We start from the raw sequence: 22,599 nt of genomic DNA, 5'->3' as shown, positions 1-22,599 counted from the left end.
CCATCATGCCTTATGGCCATTGATATTCCTTTTGTCTTCCTTGTCATTAAAATAAAATTGTTTGGGGTCATTAAAACAAAGCTTATGAAGAACTCCAAAACGACTCTCCAAATTGAATGAAAGGGCAAAAGCAATTCAGTGGAAGCAAGTGTAAAATGATGTATATCAGGACCAAAAAGTCAAATTAACTTCATGTGTATGCTCATGGGTTCTAAACTGACAGTGACCAGGAACGCCTTGGTGTTGTAGTGTATGGCTCCATGGAAGATGCTGCTCCACTGTGCTGCAGCTGTGAAAAAGGCAAATTCCATGTTAGGGAGCATTAGGAAAGGAGCTGAAAATAAAACTGCTGTTATACAAATCTTGGGTGCAACAACATTTGAAATACTGTGTACTGTACTGTTCTGGTTGCCGCACCTCAAAAACAATATTGTAGAGTTGGAAAAGGTTTAGAAAAAGGCAACCAATATGATGGAGGTACTCGCATGTAAGGAAATGTTGCAGCATTTTTAGTTTGGCAAAAAGAGAAGTAAGAGGTGACAGTATATAGCAAACACACACACACACACACTTCAGAAGGGTTGGTGATTCAAATGTCTCATTTGAATGGCTTATCCTAAATTCAAGAGCTTTCCAATCCAATATTTGAATCACACATTCATATAAACAAATCTGTTGGCACATTCAAATTATCAGAAGCTCTTTGCAAAAACGGCCTTGCCGAAAATAGAGCTTGGGGGCGGGGGATCCAGCCTCTGAGGTTGATTGTAATTGGAGAGAAATAAGTAGAGTTCTTCAAACTGGGGGAGCAAACAAGTCACAATTCCTAAAAGCAAAGGGTAATCCTTGGCTTACATGGTTATTGGATGGCACAACCACAAAGTTAATATTAAGCTACACACACTTGACATGTACAAAGTGGTGTTTGCATCTTCATGGTGATTTAAAGTTCATAAAGTAGCAGTACTAGATTTAATAGGTTCCACAATTTCAATGTTAATTCAGGGTAACACTACAAATAACACTGTTCTAACCACCCCGAGCTTCCTTTCATCTCTTTGTCAACAATTACATATTGAAAGAAGAAACCCAGAAGCCCCGCATCTCTTTTAAACAGATAAAAGCCTGTCATTCAAAGATGCTGAATAACACCCAGAAAAATGTCAGACAATTATGTGAATGATGCCCACAATACTTTTTTCCCCATTAAATGAATTAAAGGACAGAAAATACAAGTTTAGAATTTAAATACTGAGAAATCTGCAGACAGAATATTGAGAGACTGCTGAAACATGCTTTTATTTTGACTAATTATTGCCACTCAATAAGTGTTCATTCAAGTTCAAACAGCAGCTTCACTACACTTTTCATTGTCATTTCTTGCTAGAAGTGTAGTTACACACCCCTTATCTTTTCATGTTACATAAATGATACACTGCATATTAATACATCAAATTATTTTAGAATAGCAGCTTTCAGATTGATCTTCACAGAAGCTACAGCAGAAGACACACTGACTGAACAGTCAAACTTCTAAGCTTAGTTATGAAAGCTGGCCTAATCCAAATTCTTTCACAAGTTGGTACAATGTCAGATTCAGCATAACTGTGATGAATGCTATTGCAGCTAAGGCTAGTAGTGGAACACTACAAGATCTGTGATGGTTTAGAAAACATTTGAAGAGTTTGTTTGGAGAAACAGCTTAAGAGGTGAAGTTTAATGGGAAGTAGCAGCTATAATGTACATCTTCATCTTCCACCCTGGTATCTAGAGCCTCTTATGCAAAAGCAAATTCACAACCTGCCATTTGATCATCATCTCCCAAGATCCTTCAGAGGACATCCATGTGCAACTAGACTCTCTGAATGATTTTTAGTTTTTCTAACCTACTGGGTGCTAGCACAATGGAGAGCATATTTTCCTCCAGTTCTCTGCTCTTATTGCTGTAACCTTTGGCTGCAGCGAACAGTCCTTTAGGAGGTAAACATCATTTCCAACAGCAGGGGTCAGATTTCCTATTTTTCTTTTGCATCCAGCTAAAAATAGAAAGAACATTATTTGTCTATGAAGCTTGCTTGTTCCAAAGTCCATCCGTTCAACAGCTGATACTGACTAAAGTGCAAAAGCAACAACACAGAGAAGGAAATGATTCGTTTACAGTTAAATGAAAGCATATCACTGTTGAGTTGTAAGAATACAATAAATACATAGGAAAATGTCATTAATTCTATCGTCGCAGAATCACAGAACTATAGAGTTGGAAGGGACTCATCTAGTCCATTGTTTTTTGGGGGGGCATTCATTTGATTTGTTCTTATTTTGTATTTTTATGCTGTTTACCTCCCCGAGATCTTCGAATGAAGGGTGGTATATAAATCATAATCAAATAGTACAATCCCTTGAAATTCATGACAGATGGCCATCCAACCTCTGCTTAAAAACCTCCAATGAAGGAGAGTCCACCGCCTTCCGAGGGAGCCCCTTCCACTGTCAAACAGCTCTTGCAGTTAAAAAGGTCTTCCTGATGTTTACTAAGAATCTCCTTTCATGTAACTTGAAACCTTTTGTTTGGGTCCTACCCTCCAGAGCAGGAGAAAAAAACTCCCTCAACCATTCCTCATGAGGTTTGGTCTCCAGACCCTTGATCATCTTGGTCACCCTTCTCTGCACATGTTCCAGCTTGTCAATATCCTTTTTAAATTGTGGCACCCAGAACTGGACACAGTGCCCAAGTGTGGTCTGACCAAGACAGAATAGAGTGATATCATTGCTTCCCTTGATCTGTACATCATACTTCTGTTAATGCAGCCTAGAATAGCATTAGCTTTTTTGCTGCTGTATCACACTGTTGATTCATGTTAAACTTGTGGTCTACCATGACATCGAGAACCTTTTCACATGTACTACTGGTATGCCAGATACCCCCCATCCTGTACAGGTCATATTATGTCAAGACAGGTGATTAACTGCTGTTTTCAGAACTCCTGCAATGTTTGCACTCATGAGAGATTCTGCAAGTGAAATGGGGTTAGAGAATAAAAGCCTTTCAACACGAACTTTCATACCTTTTCTTTTTCCTTCTTCATTAATTCTTGCAACTCCTCCTTCCAGCCCAACAGTTCCACTACTTTTTCTACTCCAATGATGACGTCTCCCAGTTCAGCCACGTCACTGTGCTGTGGCTGATGAGCGAATGGTCCCACCAATTCCCGATTGATCAGTACACGTGGAACAGAGCTACGAATTGCATAAACTAGACTGGCAAATGGCTCCACCTAAAATCCAAACACCAAAAGGAAAAGGCTGCATGTTCTGCTCCAAAGTGAAAGTCACAGCTCAAAAGAAATTCATAACACCTTGAGATCTATTGATCTATCGAACAACTGTAATAAAGCACCCAAATACTGGTTAATGAAGAGGGCTATATGGTAGTGTAAATGAGAACCTGCTAACAAAAAGGAAATATATTACCTATTGGACAGTGGTTCTGCTAAATGCCCACTCAAAGCAATTCAAATTTAAGATTATTTCAGGTTATCCTTTCAACAAGTCAGGTAGGTAGGTTAGCAATATTATTCCTAAGTGAAAGAGTATAGCTGAGGCTTGTAAGAAAATGACTTGCTCACGGCCATCCAGTGAGTTTGTATCTAATCTAATATTTGAACCAAAGCCTTCCTATTTCAGGGTGCATACCCTTGGCCATGGGTAGGCAAACTAAGACCCGGGGGCCAGATTCGGCACAATTGCCTTCTAAATCCGGCCCACAGGCGGTCAGGGAATCAGCATGTTTTTACATGAGTAGAATGTGCGCTTTTATTTAAAATGCATCTCTGGGTTATTTGTGAGGCATAGGAATTTGTTCATCCCCCCCCCAAAAAAAAATCACAGTCCAGCCCCCTACAAGGTCTGAGGGACAGTGGACCGGCCCCCTGCTGAAAAAGTTTGCTGACCCCTGCCCTTGGCCATACACTGTACCAGCTATTCACCCTCAATTAATGCAGAACATTTGAACAGCAGCTAAGGAAATCTACATGCTTCTTATTTAGGAAATGGGGTGTACTGATTCATCATTGATCCCTACAGTACAGGTGATTTGAGTCCATATTGCTCTCCCTTTCCCCTGCTAACACAGTTGCTGATGGAGGCAATGTGCATGTTAAGATTTCTATTGTGTGTGCTGGGATAATGTCAAAGAGGAAAAACTGCTTGCATTTCCAATATTCCTGACTTTATACACAACAATATTTAGTGAAGACTGTCTTGTCATATGTCTGTGCTTAAGGCACATTTACTTCTGCTCTGCCACTGAGAGACAACAACTCTGATTCTGCCTCTCCCTACATCACTAGATACACAAAATCATTTCTTCGATTTTGGCAATCTATGCTTCCCGAGCTATTTATAAATCCTTCTTACACATTTCCCAAGATGCACTCGACTTTGTTGATCCCTGAATTGCCACCCTCGCTTTCCCTTTGGATCCGCATTGCTTTCCAGAGTCCCCGAACCACTCTGTCTCAATACCCCAGCTTTCATTCTCTTTCCATGTTCATGATAGCGCAGACCTCAAGGGAGGTTCCGATGACAAAGAGCAGGTCTGCCATAGGAAAATCTGTCACGTGCAAGAAGAACCGATGAGGGAGCTCCTCTCCAAAAAAAACAATGTCAGGTTTGATCATTCCAGTACACACAGGGCACTTGGGGATCTTGTCAGCCATCACATCCTCCTATAATGATAACACAGAAAGCAGGATATGAGTCCACAATCAGGCAGTATAAGCCACACATTACATCACTTGAAATTACAAGGGACACTTTCCGTTGGTACTATTAACTGAACACCCCAAGCATTAATGAAAGTAAAAGCAAACCTGTGAACCCCGCAAAACAAGATTCTTGGTCCCTAAGCCAAACATAACCAGCACCCTTTGGAGTATGCTTGATATTCCTGGAGTGGTGTATCTGCTGTGCTGTCACTTACCCTGAAGTCTTCACCAGGGTATGACCTTCGACAGACAGTGCATGTAGCAGAAGCAAATGTACCATGAGCCTCAACTAGTTTATCTGGAGGAATCCCAGCAACTAGAACACAAAACTCAGAGTTAAGGTCAATTCGGCCCAAACGTTCCATCAACGCAAAGGAAGTGGAGAATACTCTCCCTGCCATCCAAAGGTTTGCTGCAGTATCTCTAACATTAGCCTAGATTTTTATTTCTTAGATCCAAATTGAGGGGATGGGGAGACGTACCTCTCTCCAGCCCATCAATGTTCTGTGTGTACAGACGCAGAAGGAGCCCTTTGTCAAGTAGAAGTCGGAGAAAGTAATGAGCATAGTTGGGCCTGTAATTGCCAGGGTATAACTCCTTGGCCAATGTAAAGAAAGGCTTAGGATTGTGGAAAAAGTAATTAAGCTCAAATATGGCTTCTGGATAAGGAATATTATACTGCTGGAGATTACTGTAGAGGCCACTCCCAGGGGACCTGTGGAGACAAGAGGGGAAGAAAACTACAGAACATGCCAGGAAACCAAGCCATTGCAAAGGTTTTTCATGTGCTGGTATACCCCTATTAGAAGTAAATTCACATATGAGGAAACACAGTTTAGGAATATTTTATCACAAGTTTGTCAAGAAGACATACCACCAAAGTGGCCTATCAGTTGATATGTGAACAGCTTATGGTGAACAGGAAGGAGAATTCAGCAGTGGAGGCCTCTCTCAAGAAGCAATGGCGCTTTTAAGATGGGAGAAGACCCTGTGACAATGATACCAGAAAATGAGAAGGAGGGTAGCTGATAGCATGCCTGGTAAGAGAACTTCAAACAGGGTAAGGGTGTTTTGATTTGATATAGTAACATATTGTTTCACTCTTTATCAGCATAGCAGGATCAAACAAGCAAATGAGAACTACAGCAAAATGTGACACTTCCCTGAGACCAAAGATCTTTACATAAATACTCAGATTAAACATGCCTTCCTTCTCTGAAAAAAGAAATGTGCTGAAAGTTCAAAGCAGAAGATGATTGTGCAGGACACTGGCTGGCACTGCATAAAGCCACCCAAAACATACCTCTCTAATCCCCAATAGTGGTTTTTCACTTTACTGCCTTATTTTTTGAAAAGAAAACTGTTAAAAGTTTCTTTTTTAAAAAATAAGGCAATGGCTGAATGGTTATAGGCATAAGTGTTCACAAAATGCTTTCAAAATTTAAATAAAGGCAGCTGACAAGCCACATGAAGGAGGGGGAGGTGCGTGACTGGTGAAATAGCATTCTGTTCACAAATGCGGGTCTGTCACTTCATGCACAACACCTGGTGTATTTGCTCTGGATTCTGTTGCTATCTGTTTTTGAACATAGGTTGCAATCCATAAAAGGGGAAATTTTGGATGCAAGAAAATCAAATTAAATAGTTAAAGGACCTATTGTGGCATCCTCCATGTAGCATAAAACCAGATGGCATTTATTTAGCATTAAGGGACTATACCATTAATGAACCTTGTTTGGCGCAATGTTGGGATAGGAAAAAAAGTTACACCTACAGTACCAGCCTCTTCATTCAATTCCAAAAAAAGAGCCTGGTTCACTCTTACTGCCTGTGCCCTGCTTCTTGAAGCTGCTCCATCCATGACTGGACAGTGTGGTGGCTGCTGAAGAGTTTCCGCAAGGTGGAGACTTTACAGAGCAGGGGAAATGTCTGTACAGTCAAGAGAGCAAGGCCTTGACAGCAGTTTGAGTGTTACCTGAAATCGGGGATACCACTAGGAGTGCTGAGCCCTGCTCCAGTCATCACCATGACTCTCTTGCATTCTTTCTTCTGAATTAGTTCTGCCACATCCTTCAGGGTGAGCTGCTCCTTTTGACCATCATTTCTTCCTCTGCCACCTCCAAAGAATACCATTAGAGCAGTGGATAATGAAAAGGGCCTGCCAGCAACATATGCAACGGGTTACAAAGAAACACATTCGAATGCCATTCACCAGAATGAGATTACTGGGAGAAAACTCCCTCAGTTCATATTAGCAGTGAATTGGCATTGTTTTTAACAATGTGGCTTTACTCGTCCTGTGTCTGGTGTCATATGACTTAAAGTGTGCTCTCAACACTTCCTTTGCTTGAATTCTAAAATAACTGAAGCCACAGCTGCAAAGGAAGAACCAGGAGCGCACTTTAAGTCAAGGAGATTCTTATATTCTTATGGGATAAGGTAGAGAAACACAAATAAATACAAGCGTCTCAAGCACGTTTTGTGAAGGAAGGTGGAAGAATTCAAAGTCAAAATGAGCAGGAGAAAGGATATCATACCTCACTCCATAGGTACTTGCAATCTTTTCTATTCTGCTTTCTGGAGTTCTTTGAAAGAAAAGATTTCCATTTGGAAAGACGAAGGTGGGTTTCAGTGAAGTTAGAAGCAGTTTTCTGCAGGCCATAGAACCAGAAAAATTCCCATAATAATGTTGCTGGGAACATATCCAGCAATTCCTCCATCCTATAAAACATAACAACCATTTTCAAATGCAGGGCTTGTAATAGTTGGTTATATGAAATATCGCTGAGGAATAGAAAACCCATTTAACAGTGCAATCCCAACGATGCCTACTAAGATGTCCTATTAAATTTAATGAGGCTTACTCACAAGTAAAGTGGGAGCAATAGGATTAACCCTAATTTAGTTAATTAAACATTTATTTTGAGGTAGGGAATCTTCACTTCATAATCCAGGTGTGGCCCACAGGATCGCCCCTTTAGCTTGCCAGTCTTTTCCCAGATCCAGATCCATCTACTTAGCCCCCTTCCCCCCCACCCTCGCCCCCACTTCTGAGCTGTAATATTCAATCCGTGAAGTAGCCCGGGGAGAACAGATCATAGTGAGGGGAGGAAAACCTCGCACTGCCCTGTGCTGCTCAGCTTACTGAAAATTACTGCTCAGTAGTGGGAAAGAGGGAAGATGGCTGAGTCCTGCTGCTGAGCTGCCCATGAGCTGAGCTGAGCAGTTCTTCCTTCATGGGCAGTGTGGTGCATTTTTATCCTAGACAGTGAGAAAAGGAGTCCCTTTCACACTGTGCAGCACAAAAGTTAACTAAGCTGCTTCTGAAGGAAGAGATTACTTTCTTCCCCCATTGGCAGTTCCTGGGCTAAGCATGGAGAAAGGGAGTCCCTTTCTCAGCATGTAGCACAGAAGCCATGCAAGCAGAACGTGGCACTCTTCAGAGGTTGTTGAACTATGACTCTGATGCTTCCTGGTCACTTACCAACCTGTCTGCTGAAGAGAGGGCACTACACTGGCAGCCTGATACAGCGTGTATATGTGCACGTGTTATGTACAGTGGTACCTTGGTTTAAGAACAGTCCTGTTTACGAACGATTCGGCTTACGAACTCCACAAAACCGGAAGTAGTGTCGCGGTTTGTGAACATTACCTCGGTCTAAGAACGGAATCCGAATGGTGGAAAGGCACTGGCAGCGGGAGGCCTCATTAGGGAAAGCGCGCCTTGGTTTAAGAATGGACTTCCAGAACGGATTAAGTTCGTAAAGCAAGGTACCACTGTATGTAGGTTTGTGAATAGGATGTGAGTGTCTATGTATGCTTTGACCCTGCCTTCTTTTGGCCTTGGACCCAAACACTACAGGTGTATAGCCTTGACTACTCCTCCCCCCGCAAGTGGAGCCCTGGAGAATGGGAAAGGTTTCCTAGCCTTGTATTATATATGAGAGCTTAGAGTTAGAGTTTTGGATTTTATATCCCGCTTTATCACTACCCGAAGGAGTCTCAAAGTGGCTAACATTCTCCTTTCCCTTCCCCCCCCCACAACAAACACCCTGTGAGGTGAGTGGGGCTGAGAGACTTCAGAGAAGTGTGACTGGCCCAAGGTCACCCAGCAGCTGCATGCGGAGGAGCAGAAACTCGAACCCGGTTCACCAGATTACGAGACTACCGCTCTTAACCACTACACCACACTGACTATATGACTAGTATTTGCCAAAGAACATAAATTAATATTAAGTATCTCCTCATGCAGTTGTATAGACAAAGCAACAGGGTTTTGCTCCAAAGGAGACTCACACTTTATGCAACAAAAGGGGATAAAGGGGGATACACTGCAAAAGTCTGAGGTTACATTTTACTGCACTTCCTTCATATGGCTCCTCGGAGGATGTGAGAGTTATAAACCATTTTGCAGGCTAAAAGTGTTCTAGACAGATAGATGTAAAAAATTACCTACTCTAAATTGGTTCATAGAGGAAACACCTTAGGTCAGTGGTAGACTGTATGTTTTCCATGCACAATGTCCCTGGAATCTCTAGTTATCTCAGGTAGCAGGGCCAAGGCCTCTGTCCACTTGAGAACTTGGGAGAGCAGTTGTCTGTCAGAGTACTCAGCCAACAGTCTGATGCACTGAAAGAATCCTTCCAATATTCAACTTTCCTATTTATACTAAACATTCCAACAATCTCCCTGAGTACCTGTAAGCTTTTCCATTCCAGGTCTTAGCTCTCCTAACTCTTCCAAAATCTGATATGCCCCTTCCAGTTCATTCATATTCTTCTGTATTAGACTGTTACTTACCTATTGGTCTCTGAAAACTTTCAGCACAAAGTGCATGCCTTCCTGCAGAGACTCTGTAATATAATCTCCAGTTCATTTCCCTCCAGCCGCCTAGTCCTGCACCAGAGAAAGAAAAATCAAGAGAAGGTTTCTATGTCTTCTGTGTTCTTCCCTTTATTAATGGCTCTACACATGCAGGGGGGCAGGAGGCTGGTATCACTCTGTATCTCGCCAGTTTCCTGTTTGGGTTGTATTTGTGGTCTGAAGGTTACAGAAGATCTGGAGTGGAGCAGTAGGGCAAAGCACCACTCTTGTTTGCTTTCAGTGATCTTGAGCCTGAAAGAACAGCTGAAAAGCTCTTTACCTTAATGTTCCTAAAAGAAGAGCCTAGATCCGCTCATGCTAAAAATCCATCTCTTAAGGACCCCACCACCCTTACAGTAGCTTTTTGGAGATGAATTGCACCACCACTTAAGGAATTATGCTACAAAACTGATTGCTATACAGTACTGCTCTGAACTGGCAATAGCTTTTTTCTTTGCAGTAGGTTCTTTTTTATGGGGCGTCACTAGTCTCCGACTGCCGTAATTGCCCAAGAAGCACAGCTCTGTGTTTCATTCATTTTAAGGCAAGGCCCACTTCAGACACACATCCCCATCCAGGATATTATTCTTTTTAGCATTTTCGAAACCAATATACAGCAATGAGTGCAACAACTTTGTTCTTTGCGTCGCAAGATGCCACTTACAGCAAAGGAACCCGCACCTCCCTCAGTTCTAAGATTGGGCAGAAAGAGACGGAGGGGCCAGAAACGGGAGAGCGACGCTTCCTTGCTCAAACCTCCGTCCGACGATGGCGATGCACCTGAGCAAAGGGAGCAAAAGGAACCCAAGGGACCGTGTCCAGGTCACTTATGGCCGGCGCGGAGGGGCCCTAGCGGCTCTCCCCCAGCCCGACCGGGGGGGGGACAGCAGAGACCTCCCGCCTGGGAAACATGTTCTCTGTCGCCGACAGGTATAGCGAGGCGGTGGCGGCAATGTTTTATTTCACGAAGCTGCGACACTAGACGTCCTCCTCGTGGCGCGAGGCGGTGGCGAGTGACGTCAGCATCCCCCACCCCACGTCACGCGCGGAGGCGGGCCGCCATGGCAACCGGCACCCAACGACTGCAGGGGGCGCCCAAGAGAAGTTCGCCGGCTCGCTGGCGAAGCAGAGGCCGTTGCCATGGCGACCAGCGGGCCTGCCCGCCCTCCCCCGGAACTCTCGCCCCTCCTCCCCCCCCCCCCAGCGCGTGGGGCGAGATCGAGAAGCAATGCTGCGCAAAGCGAGGCCAATACGGTACCCGGCGTGCTCCGCGCCGAAGGTGCCGGAAGTGAGTGTGCATTTCCGGCGGCAGGGTGGCCCGGCCTCCTGCTCCTGCTCCTGAGGGTGAAGTGCTCTCTCTGTCTCCCGCTGCTTCCCCGGTCCCGGCCTCGCCATGAAGGACGTGCCGGGTTTCCTGCAGCAGAGCCAAAGCTCGGGGCCTGGCCAGGCCGCCGTGTGGCACCGTCTGGAGGAGCTCTACAACAAGAAGTGAGGCGGGGGGGGGGCGGCTGGGGGAGGCTGCGGGAGGTGGGGAAGGGGCGCTCTGCCGTTGACTCGGGGGGGGGTCTCCTGCTCTTGAAGGCCAACCCCCCCCCCCCCGTTCAGGAAGCTGGTGCATCGGGCCTCACTCCCGAGATGTGTGGGCAGGCTGCTTGCCTTAGGAAAATGGTGGATAGGCACGCGTCGCTTGCCTTGGGCCAAGGTGGCATAAGCACAACAGGGTCGGAAGTGTGAAGCACTCGGCCGTCTCCATTGAGGCTCTGCGCTGGCCTGGTTGCCAAAACGTGTGTGTGTGTGTCGTGCAAGGGCTTCTATTCATATAACTCGTGTTTGATTTGGGTAAATACACCGTTGAGGGTTTGCTGTGGTCTCCTGGCTGCTGTACTCTTCCCTTGCTCTCCCTCATTTTGTAAAATTGACAGCCTGTCCTTTGCCATTTCCATTGTCATGTGTGTGTGTTTTACAGACTCTGGCACCAGCTGACTCTTCAGGTTCTGGACTTTGTGCAAGACCCCTGCTTTGCCCAAGGAGATGGACTCATCAAGGTAATATCCTAAGCCTTAACCTTAGTCATTGAGATGGTGATGGGTTGCATTATTTGTATTCTAATTCACAAGATTCTTGGAATTACCATAAATAAGAAAAATTTAAATTAAGGGTAGTGTAAATGTTTACCCCTGGCTTCTTGTGAATACAAATGTTGCCAATAATGAGGCATTTAGGGGAACTCCACTGAACACATCAGTTCCAGGGCTTTGTAGCTTATGTCCTAATTTTTTTGCTTTGTAAATTCTGTTGACTTCTGTATCACTTTTTTGGCATTTGGGATCACATTTTATTCTTTCCAGGAGCCAAAGGGTGCATTTTGTAAATACTGTATAATGCTGGTACTCTAAATAGATGATGCAAAATGGTATGAGATGACATTGCAATGATAAACTGCCAGATTAAATCATTGGTGGGGAACCTCTGCTCCCAGGCCTAGTTATGCCTACCAGTCCTCTGAATTTTGACCACCAGGCCATTTTTGGCACAAACAACACCCACCTGTCAGTCATCTGACACCATATGACATCAGGCGTGGATAATCTGTTATCTCCAGTTTAAGTGCTGTTTGTCAAGACTGGAAATAAGGGATCTCCTTTCTTAGTGCTAAGCACTATAGTGCTAAAATCAGAAATAAGCCCAAGCGTATAAAAAAAACAGGTACCAGCGGCAAATATAAGTCTGTGCCTACTCCGATGGTTTGAAGTTTGAATCACCTAGTGTCATATTACATTGGGTGATTGACAGGTGAGTAGCCCCACCCACCTGTCAAAATGGCAGGAGAAGGATGTACCAGTTCTGGATCCAGCCAACCCTGTATTATAGAAAATACTAAATGAATGAAGGGTTGCTTTAAAGGAGGACAACATGACAGACAGTTGTATGAAAAACAAGAAAGATTGAAGGAACTGGATATGTTTGGTCTGGAAAAGAAGATTGAGAGGGGATATAGTAGTTGGAAGGGACCCAAAAGTCATGTAGCCCAACCCCTTGCAATGCAAAAATCTCAGCTAACGCATCCAGATGGTCATCCAACCTCTGCTTACAAACCTCCAAGGAGGCAGAGTCCACCACATGATAGCACTGTTGAAATAGAGCATGGGTGTCAAACCCAAGGCCCGCGGGCCGAATCCAGCCTGGCAGACCTCGTCATGTGGCCCGTGTAGCCGCCGGTGGCCGCCAGCCTTCACCTTTTATTCTCGCTTTTTTTTTTTTTTTTTTTTGACACAAGAAAGTTTACATGGTGCGGCTCCCTACTCGCCTCCCCTGCGGGAGGCGTCCTCTTCTCCTCCGCGCTGGATTTCACCAGCCCAGGGGTTCCCTTCCTCTTCATTTCGCCTCCCTCTCCATCTTTGCACAGCCAGCCTTTCCAGGACTGACGATGCCCGTGATCAAGTTGTTCTTTGGGAATATGGGGTGGCTGGTGGGGGGGGGTGAGTGGGAGAGAGAGAGAGGCGCGTGCACACACTCCAAACACCCTTAAAATAAATGTAAAGTGGGGGCGGCGATGATGATGGCCGTGATGGGAGGGGGCTGTGTTCCCTGGCACCCCCTCCACTCCCTGCCCCCCACCGCCGCCTTCCTCCTCCTCCTCTTGCAATTTCGCGGCAAGCCAAGCAAGGAAGGCGATCTGGCACCCGGCTCTCTATCTCAGCTCCACAAGTTGGACTCCGCGTCCGCACAGCGGCGCTGGGCGGTTCTCCCCGCCTTCTGGCACATGTCAGTCCCGCTGGCACATTCCTGGGAGGAGATCGGACGCGGCTCCTTGCAGCCCTTCCATCACTCGGTCACACAATTGGGCGGCTCACTCTCCACCCTGCCAGCAGCTCCGCCTTGATCTCTCCCTCCCACCTCGGGGAAGGAAAGGAAGAAGCCGGAGATCCAGTTGCAGGCAGTGTGCTCGCGCTCTTTCGCCTTTTGCACTATGCAATGGCACCCCGAGATTGGGGGGGGCAGGGGAATTAGCCAAGGAAAATGAGAGTGCACAAGGCATGTTGATGCTTTCCTGTCAGAGCGTGCTCTCTCTCTCTCTCCCACACACACACACACATTTTATTTACAGCCCCATGCCGTGTATGTTTACTCAGAAGCCAGCCTCACTTTCTTCGACAGGAGTTTCAAGTAAATGCACATAGGATTGCAGCAATCGTCTCATTAGGGCTCATTCTTTGTAACAACTTTGTTTCCTAGTTCTGCTGGATCTCTCAGCGGCCTTTGATACAATCGACCATAACATCCTTCTGGACTGTCTACATTATTACAAAAAACAGTAATAATTGAATGCAGTGACAATAATTTATGATAATAAAGAGTGGACACATAGTCCTACAGATACAACCGGCCCTTTGAGGGTGACCAAACTGCTGATGCGGCCCCCGATGAATTTGAGTTTGACACCCCTGAAATAGAGGCTCTTACATAGAAATGATCACATACTTGTTATACCTAGAGGGCAGGACTGACTGGTTTCAGTTACAGAAGGATAGATTTCAGTTCAATATTAGGATAAAATATTTTACTGGTAAGAGCAGGGTTGGTGTTGCCAGCCTTCATGTCACATAATTTGTGGACATCTTTGTAGCACAGAGTTGTTCTGCTAATTGACCTGGTGCCAGAAGCCAGCTCGCTGTAGATCAGGTCCTTAGGGATCCTGCCATCTTCCATTCTGTGGACATGAGCAAGCCAGCGTACCTAAGCTAAACCATAGCTTAGTGTAAATGCATGAGCTCTTGGAGAGAGATCACATCTGCCTTGCTCTTTCTCTGGCCTACTGGCATGTTGTCCAAACCTGGGTTTTGATGTTTCTCACTCCAGACGAGGCATGAGCTGTAACAAAGGTGTTATGGCCTACTGCTGACCAGGTGCTTAATATTGATTGTAAGGAATTCCACGCACGCTAATCAAACTGTAAGATAGTGTCCTAGATATACTAATGATCAACTTGACTTGTTAACCAAAACACACTTGTACTGCTAAACTTACTACCTCTTTCTTTGATTTACAGCTTTATGAGAACTTTATCAGTGAGTTTGAACACAGGTAAAGATTTTAAAATACTTAAAATTTAGGAAATACCTTACATTTTAAGATCAATATTTTAATTCTAAAGTTCATTATTAAACTTAATTGCTATTAAAACTTCAGTTGTTCATGTTACCATCTCTTTATTTCAGGGTGAACCCTTTGTCCCTTGTAGAAATAATTCTTCATGTAGTGCGGCAGATGACAGGTAAAACATCTTCATTTTATCATAGCTATCTTTCCTTATGAACTGGTTCGGGGGGGGGAATCTGAGGCCAACAATAAGACCTTTAGGAAAGTAACAAGGGATTGAACTAAGTCTTGGAGAAAGGGAATTATTTACATTTCAGTCTTTGTGGACACTAGCCATTAATACTCCTTAACTTTGCTATAAGGTCAGCAGAGATGTATTAATGCAGAGTTTGAGAATCTAATCCTAGGGGTTTGACAGTCTGAAGGCCTCTTTTGGTGCTGGTTTCTCCTTGGGACTGATCTAAGGAAGTATCTGGGAGCTGGCTTTTGGCTTGCACAATCACTCCCCCTCAGTGTAGAGAGAAATGGAATGATCAAACAGGAGATCTCATGTTACTTTGAACACGAGCTCTCCTCTGACTTTGGGACATTAAATCAGGAGATCCTTGAAACCAGAAGTCTGAGCAAAAATTTTGTCATTCATTGTTTCTCGGAACGAAGGGAGGAAGCATGCCTTGAAGCCCTCTACTCCTCTCCCCAAGGACAATATCATTCAGGCAGGTCCTCAATTCTAAAACTTTTGTGATAGGATCCAATAAGAGGTTATGTGAATCTTAATGTAATTGCTTGCTTGTACCTCCTTAGATCCTAATGTAGCTCTTACTTTTCTGGAAAAGACCCGAGAAAAAGTAAGTATGATATATGACAGATACTTTATATAGAACTTTGATCCACTTGCATGGAATTGTTTTCAATGCAGTTACTAGTTTTTATTCATTGCTGTAGCCTACTGATGTTTTTATCACTCGTTTTAAAGGAGTGTAGACTTAAAACTGTTGATTTAAAATAAGCAATTGTAGGTTTTATGTTACAATTTCTGTATGCTATCTTTTGTCCTGAAAGGCACAATATAAATTAATAACACATCTACTGAACTGGCCAACAAGCTATGCTTCATTGCCAGTAAGAAAATGATCAAGGATAGTTATACAGTCAGATTTGGAAAAACTGCTAACTACTTATGCTCTCTTTGGCAGACACTAGTTTCATTGCTATTTGAAACAATGGCTGTTTTATTACGTTCAATTTGTATTGTGGCTGCAGGTGAAAAGCAGTGATGAAGCCGTGATTCTATGTAAAACTGCCATTGGAGCTCTGAAATTAAACATTGGTGATCTACAAGTCACAAAGGTGAGACAAAATACATATTTTCTTGTTCATAATAACAAAACCTTTTTTGAATTTGCTTTATTGGGCGGCTCTTGCATTTTTGTGCAGCCCTTAGCTTTTAGTAGCTATCTTCTAACATAGGAGAGGGCAGACTTCAGGCCCTTATAGGTACTCTGAAAAGCCATTAGCTGTAGTCAGGTGCAAAAGACATAAACTTAGAATTGAAGGACATTTTGTGTTTGAGCAGGTGCTGATCAGCATGATTTGTTTTGGGTACCAGAACTGAGCTGAGTTTGTTCTCTTTTCATGCAAAAATCCATTCCTGATTACCCCCAAGCATTCTTCATTGTTGCAGGGGGAGAGGCATTTTGTTGCCGTTGTTAAACAATTGAGAGTCAGAAATCTTTGCCATTGTACTGGACATCAGGCAATATTGTGGACCTACTTCTCCCCAATACTGGATGTGTGGAGAAGACTAAATTCTATCTGCTTCTTGTGTTCCACTTTGTGTTACCGGAAATGCAATACAGTGGTACCTCTAGTTACAAACTTAATTCATTCTTAACCTGAAACTCTTCTTAACTAGAGTCGTGCTTTAGCTAATGGGGTCGCTGCGCCACCAGCACACTATTTCCATTCTCATCCTGGGGCAAAGTTCTCAAGTCAAGGTAACTCTTCCAAGTTAGCGGAGTTTGTAACCTGAACCATTTGTAACCCGAGATGTTTGTAACTCAGGTACCACTGTACAGTGCAATTTAAATAATCAAAAGTGTTGTTGGTATTTCTGATAAAATACTGTATTGAGTTTTTTTCAAATAAGATGCTGAGTATGCAGTAACAGTATTTGTGCCTTTGACAAGTGGCATTATTATTTCCATTCTGATGGCCAGAGATCACTTTTGATTTGATTTCTTTTACTGGCATAATCCAGTAACATAATCCATGGCCCATTACAAACTGTTCACAAAAGTCTCAAATAAACATCTTGCAATGTATTCATACTTTGTACAAATGAAAGCTATTTATCATTTTGCCACAAGCAAAGGATGGGGTTTTTCGAACCTGTAAACATCTGTTTAGAAACTTGTTTTGGCAATTAACAAGGTTATTAAATTTATATAATGGAGGTTGTTTCATTTTTTTATAAACCACAATTAGGAGCTGTAGTGTTCAAGCAGACAAGGATATACAGTTGTGGATTTGTTTCTTCAGCAGAGTTGAGACTTCAGCAGGTCATGTCCTACTACCAGCAGAAATAAAATAACATATATGTTCTGATCCTTAAGTTAATGTGATCACGCCATTCTTTGGAGTTGTGTGTTTTTCTCTCTTCAAATATTGCTTATAGTTGTTAGGCAAAGTATTGTAACATGCTTTTGTGTGTATGTATATAAAATACATGAGGATTTTAAGGATTGGTATCACCTTTTTTCCCTTTAGGAGACCATCGAGGATGTTGAAGAGATGCTGAATAATCTTCCTGGTGTGACATCTGTTCACAGCCGTTTCTATGATCTCTCCAGCAAGTATTACCAGACAATTGGGAATCATGCCTCTTATTATAAGGATGCATTAAGGTTCCTGGGCTGTATAGATGTCAAAGATCTCCCAGGTAATGCTCTTTTCTTCCCATATTGAACAAAATGCATTTGTTTGTGCTGTGGAGACCTGTATCAAATGGATTTAATTTACTGTGCAGAGAGGGAAATAAAAATTATCCTCAAGATTATTGTTGTTGGAACCTGGAGTTTCAGGAAAATAGGCCTAAGACAAATAATTTATTGTACCTTTGTGTATATAATGCTCACATTTTTATTGAACGTAGGAGAATATATGTGGTGTGTGTGTGTGTGTGTGTGTGTGTGTGTACTAAAATGGGGTGTGGTCTCTCAGACTGTTGCTTGACCCAGATCATTCTTCTTTTCAGTGGCAGACCAGCAGGAGAGAGCCTTTACTTTAGGGTTAGCAGGACTCCTTGGGGAAGGAGTCTATAACTTTGGGGAACTGGTAAGTAGAACTTAATTGGTGAAAATGTTCAGGAACCAGAAGTTAGCTACTATATCTCAATATCCTACTTTATTTCCATCCTCAGCTTATGCACCCAGTGCTGGAGTCTTTGAGGAACACTGACAGGCAATGGTTGATTGACACGCTTTATGCCTTCAATAGTGGCAATGTGGAAAAATTTCAGGCTTTGAAGTCAGCATGGGGGCAGCAGGTAGGTGGCTGGTTTGACTGATTAAATAAGTACTTCCTCTTTGACTTGCTAGTGGAAAGTAAAGCATACGCACTTCTGAAAACAGCTGGTATAGATTCAGAGTCTTAAAAAAAAAAACTTGGGGCAACAGGACAGAGTTCCCCCATTAACTGTTTTAGAGTACTTAAGCCTTGGGACACAGGCCAGTTCAGGAAGGATCTGCTGCAGAGAAGGTCTAAATAACTCCAAAGCATCCCACTTCAATTTAAAATCCATGCTCTGAAACAGATGCATTGCCTGATGTCTTGAACTGTGTAGTAGCATTCATTTTCTCACTCCCATAGAGGAGATGTTGGTTTAATCAGTCTTAGCGGTTGCATTTAGAAATTAAACACTTCTGTTGAACAATTTACAATGATAGGTCTAAGGCTGTGGTTTCATGACACAAGACACATGAAATGATGAGCGCTTTCTGTGTGTTGCATGCATCTTGTTAAATAAAAGAAAACACAGTAAGATTTTTGGAGTAACTAAAGTTCTCATCTGTCATGTCTTACAGCCAGACTTGGCTGCAAATGAAGCTCTTCTTCTACAGAAGATCCAGCTGCTGTGCCTCATGGAGGTAAGTCTAGCAATTCTAAATTGTATAATCTGGTCCTTCCCTGTAGTGGTTTCCACTTGGGGCAGAAGTTTTTATTTGTATTGAAATGTAAGATACAGTGTATTGCTATTGAAGATCTAGTCCACCTTTCAAATAATGTCTTGCACAGAGGCAAAGAAAGCTGGGGAAATCAGGCTTTCTGATCACTATCTTGGGAACTTCTTTTTTCACGTAAGCCCAGGTTAGTTTTAACTTTAGTTTTACTTGACTTCAGATGACCTTCACCCGACCAGCTAACCACAGGCAACTCACTTTTGAAGAGATTGCTAAAAGTGCCAAAGTCACTGTAAATGAGGTGAGTTGCATTTGCAGTTCTTTATGAGGGAACCAAATGTTCTGGGACCCTGTGTCATTCCATTTTCAAAGACATTTTCATTTCAGATAATCCCTGTTAAAATCGATGCAATTAAATTTCCAGACAGGCATTTACAGCAGCCATGATCTTGGACATTTTCCCTTTCTCTGTTTGTTAAATCCCTCTTTTTGAGTTGTAGCAAGTACTCAGACTGGTAAGTTGCAGTGATTTTTGTGGAAACAAGTGGATATGTTTCTCAAAAGCCAGTAAGGGACTCTTGGTCTTCTTTTCCTGCAGGTGGAGCTGCTAGTGATGAAAGCCCTGTCAGTGGGTTTGGTGAAAGGCAGTATTGATGAAGTGGATAAGAGAGTTCACATGACATGGGTCCAGCCACGGGTGCTGGATTTACAACAGGTAATCACTGTTGCTGAAATCTCAGTGCAACACTCTCCTTTTAAAGCATGGCATGGCATCTTAGTAAAAAACAGCTTTCTGATGAGAAAGGGTGTGGTTTCTTTGATTAATCACACTGCACTTATATGTTTTCCTTTACTTCAGTGCAGAAACAGCTTTATACGGTCACATGTTGAATTTATGACACATTGAATAATTGACTTAATTCAGTTTTCTTCACAATGCTTACTTTGTTTCTGGCACCTTTGAATCTCCCTATCAAAACGTCTTGTCATTAAGACAGACCAATAAGACACACCACTCGGAGATTGCAGTTTATCTTTTCTCTAAAACAGGATTTTAATGTAGTCTGTTGCATGAGATATTCTAATGCAGAGTGGTTAAAATTTGTATCTTTCATGGCCCTTATTTTGTCTTTATGTATTCATTGTGTATCCGTTGAGTCCAAGTTCCTAAAGTGCTTGTGGGTTTATTTCCTAGATAAAGGGCATGAAAGACCGCCTGGAGTTCTGGTGCACAGATGTGAAGAGCATGGAGATGTTGGTGGAGCACCAAGCCCACGATATCCTGACATAGAGGACTTTGCACTGGCTGAGGGAATGTCTTGTACTGTTGCTGAAACTGGCAGTGCCCTGACCACTGACTCTGTACTGAATTCTATTAACAGGGGGGCTAGGGGAGGAGGGAAAGAACTACTTTTCTGATGCTTGTACAGAGGACTAAGTGGCCTTTGCTGTGTAACCCTTTGGTGCTTGGAGTCGGGAATTCCCTCCTACGTGCTAAGCCATTTGATTAGCATTCTCCTTGGGAGCTCCCATCCTGCTGCCACCAAAGGCAATAAGGACTCCTTCATGGTGGATTAATCGGTCTTGGTGTGAGGCTGCCGCAATGGAGGATGTTTGGGGCTTATGGGCTAAAGGGTGGAGGTCACTAGCTCCGCAGTGGGATGGCAGCAGGACTTCCATTGTGCATTTAGGGTGTAAGAAGGAAGGGCCATCTTCAGTCATTGGGCATTTCAGACGGACGTGGGGGGAGAGCATGACCTTTCTCCCTGCCAGTCCAAAGGCAGCATAAATGAGAACAAATGCCTCTTTCCCCTAGTCTCCCTCTGTTTTGCAGTAGAGGAAACTGCTCAAACCCCATCAATGAGTTTTCCAAGAATAAAATCATAAATTTAATGGATTTGTTTTTATACTCTCCTTGGGTTTGCTCTTGTCTTTTATGAACGTTTTATCCTGAAGTGTGATGCAGTCAAATAACTGCTGGAATAAACTTCTCTGCCTTCCCTCTTGCGCAGTTCTGTTGGTATGCTTTACACTGAGTCTTGAATTGAGCAGCAGTCCTATTATAAGAAGCCAAAACCAGAGTTAGCAGCTTACTTGTGCCCTTCAGAGATCAGTGGGTTTTAAATAATAATACTACTAATTACATGTCTATGGAAGGCAGGATTTCGATGTTAGTATTGCTCTCAGTCTTAGAGCAGTAATGGGTGACTTTGGACTTGATCTTGAAAGGGGCTCTGTTCTCCAATTTTTGAATACATATGAAATCTATTTTAAAAAGCTTTTAGGTTTCCGTGACAATTTTCCACTTCATGTTTGAAGGTGAAATGGGCATCTAATGACAAAGGCTTCTCTGGTAGGGCTTTTATGGTGCCCAGTTGGCATTCATCCACAATAGGGTGCTCACCAATGTTAAAGGTTATCTTGAAAAGCATCCTTTTCACTGTGACTTTCACCTTGGACATGTTGTTATCAAACTAAATCTGCCCTTGTTTTAGTTCTGGTCAGATTCCCTTGGGGGAATCCCTTGGGAGTGGGGAGAGGAAAATGTCCAGATTTTCTTTAAAAATTGAATATAGAGAAATGGTGGGGGAAGTAGGCCAACAGCTCAGTCTACAGTAGAGCATGAGAGCCAATGCAATTCTGGGCTGCATCAATAGGAGTATAGCATCTAGATCAAGGGAAGTAATAGTGCCACTGTATTCTGCTCTGGTCAGACCTCACCTGGAGTACTGTGTCCAGTTCTGGGCACCACAATTCAAGAAGGACACTGACAAACTGGAACGTGTCCAGAGGAGGGCAACCAAAATGGTCAAAGGCCTGGAAACGATGCCTTATGAGGAACGGCTAAGGGAGCTGGGCATGTTTAGCCTGGAGAAGAGGAGGTTAAGGGGTGATATGATAGCCATGTTCAAATATATAAAAGGATGTCACATAGAGGAGGGAGAAAGGTTGTTTTCTGCTGCTCCAGAGAAGCGGACACGGAGCAATGGATCCAAACTACAAGAAAGAAGATTCCACCTAAACATTAGGAAGAACTTCCTGACAGTAAGAGCTGTTCGACAGTGGAATTTGCTGCCAAGGAGTGTGGTGGAGTCTCCTCCTTTGGAGGTCTTTAAGCAGAGGCTTGACAACCATATGTCAGGAGTGCTCTGATGGTGTTTCCTGCTTGGCAGGGGGTTGGACTCAATGGCCCTTGTGGTCTATTCCAATTCTATGATTCTTAATCTCAAGGTCATGGGTTTGAGCCCCACATTGGCCAAAGATTCCTGAATTGCAGGAGGCTGGACTAGATGACCCGGGGGGGGGGTCCATTCCAACTCTATGATTCTAGGGAGATCATGGGACCAGATATTTTTCTCTAAATTAATGAGAACTGTGGTGATGGTGAATTGATAATTATGATTAGATTATCTACTGTTCACAACTTCCCAGGGCTGGTCAGAGCAGTGTAAAATGTCTTGTAAAAAACTATTAATCACTCACAAAGGGGCTGACTGGCCTATCTCATGTAAAAAAATCAGCAGCTAACATTTCTAATAGTTCTTTGGTCATCTGCTAAAGAAACTAAAAGTATGAGAACTAGCTGCTGCCAGTTGTGTATAAACAGCTTTCTGATCGCATCACAGCCTTGCTCAGTTACACTGGTTTATAACTGATAACATAGCAAAAAGTGCGACATGAAGCCACAT

The 22,599-nt window shown here is 43.3% G+C and overlaps 2 protein-coding genes across 8 annotated transcripts; one reads left to right on the top strand and one right to left on the bottom strand.

The window, feature by feature from the left end:
- Positions 1–1,274: 1,274 nt before the first annotated feature.
- SIRT3 (sirtuin 3) lies at positions 1,275–10,808 on the bottom strand. 7 transcript variants are annotated; one of them, XR_014525167.1, is made up of 9 exons: positions 10,294–10,644; positions 9,567–9,662; positions 7,304–7,487; positions 6,742–6,924; positions 5,249–5,481; positions 4,982–5,082; positions 4,417–4,727; positions 3,066–3,275; positions 1,275–2,036 (listed from the first exon to the last, which is right to left on the bottom strand). XR_014525167.1 is itself a non-coding variant. In XM_083499335.1 (9 exons), exons 4-9 carry the CDS (start codon positions 6,792–6,794, stop codon positions 1,897–1,899), a joined length of 975 nt encoding a protein of 324 aa, XP_083355461.1. In that variant the 5' UTR covers positions 6,795–6,883; positions 7,304–7,487; positions 9,567–9,662; positions 10,294–10,808; the 3' UTR covers positions 1,275–1,896. The 7 variants fall into 7 exon arrangements, 6 of the variants coding, with proteins under 6 accessions (XP_083355461.1, XP_083355456.1, XP_083355459.1 ...); XM_083499335.1 differs by having other exon boundaries at positions 1,275–2,112; positions 4,566–4,727; positions 6,742–6,883; positions 10,294–10,808; XM_083499330.1 differs by having other exon boundaries at positions 1,275–2,112; positions 4,566–4,727; positions 10,294–10,666.
- PSMD13 (proteasome 26S subunit, non-ATPase 13) lies at positions 10,731–20,910 on the top strand. Its single transcript, XM_083499394.1, has 13 exons — positions 10,731–11,117; positions 11,596–11,674; positions 14,680–14,714; positions 14,849–14,904; positions 15,534–15,577; positions 15,993–16,079; positions 17,499–17,670; positions 17,986–18,065; positions 18,151–18,276; positions 18,815–18,877; positions 19,131–19,211; positions 19,509–19,625; positions 20,106–20,910. Exons 1-13 carry the CDS (start codon positions 11,023–11,025, stop codon positions 20,199–20,201), a joined length of 1,131 nt encoding a protein of 376 aa, XP_083355520.1. The 5' UTR covers positions 10,731–11,022; the 3' UTR covers positions 20,202–20,910.
- The last annotated feature ends 1,689 nt before the right edge of the window (positions 20,911–22,599 follow it).

Source organism: Podarcis liolepis (genome assembly GCF_965112155.1).
Source record: "Podarcis liolepis genome assembly, chromosome: 1".
NCBI lineage: Eukaryota > Metazoa > Chordata > Lepidosauria > Squamata > Lacertidae > Podarcis > Podarcis liolepis.
Note: the sequence above shows the minus strand (reverse complement) of the source record. Positions and strands in the feature narration are given on the sequence as shown.

Bases quoted from the DNA above. Each gene is read 5' to 3' on its own strand.
- SIRT3 (XM_083499330.1), bottom strand. From the start codon at position 9,642: ATGAACTGGAGATTATATTACAGAGTCTCTGCAGGAAGGCATGCACTT. The intron at 5,482-6,741 runs GTAACACTCAAA...TTGTCTCCACAG, and splicing joins AGTGGTATCCCCGATTTCAG to GTCCCCTGGGAGTGGCCTCT. The intron at 4,728-4,981 runs GTAAGTGACAGC...TTATCATTATAG, and splicing joins ACCCTGGTGAAGACTTCAGG to GAGGATGTGATGGCTGACAA.
- PSMD13 (XM_083499394.1), top strand. From the start codon at position 11,023: ATGAAGGACGTGCCGGGTTTCCTGCAGCAGAGCCAAAGCTCGGGGCCT. The intron at 17,671-17,985 runs GTAATGCTCTTT...TCTTCTTTTCAG, and splicing joins AGATGTCAAAGATCTCCCAG to TGGCAGACCAGCAGGAGAGA. The intron at 18,878-19,130 runs GTAAGTCTAGCA...ACTTGACTTCAG, and splicing joins AGCTGCTGTGCCTCATGGAG to ATGACCTTCACCCGACCAGC.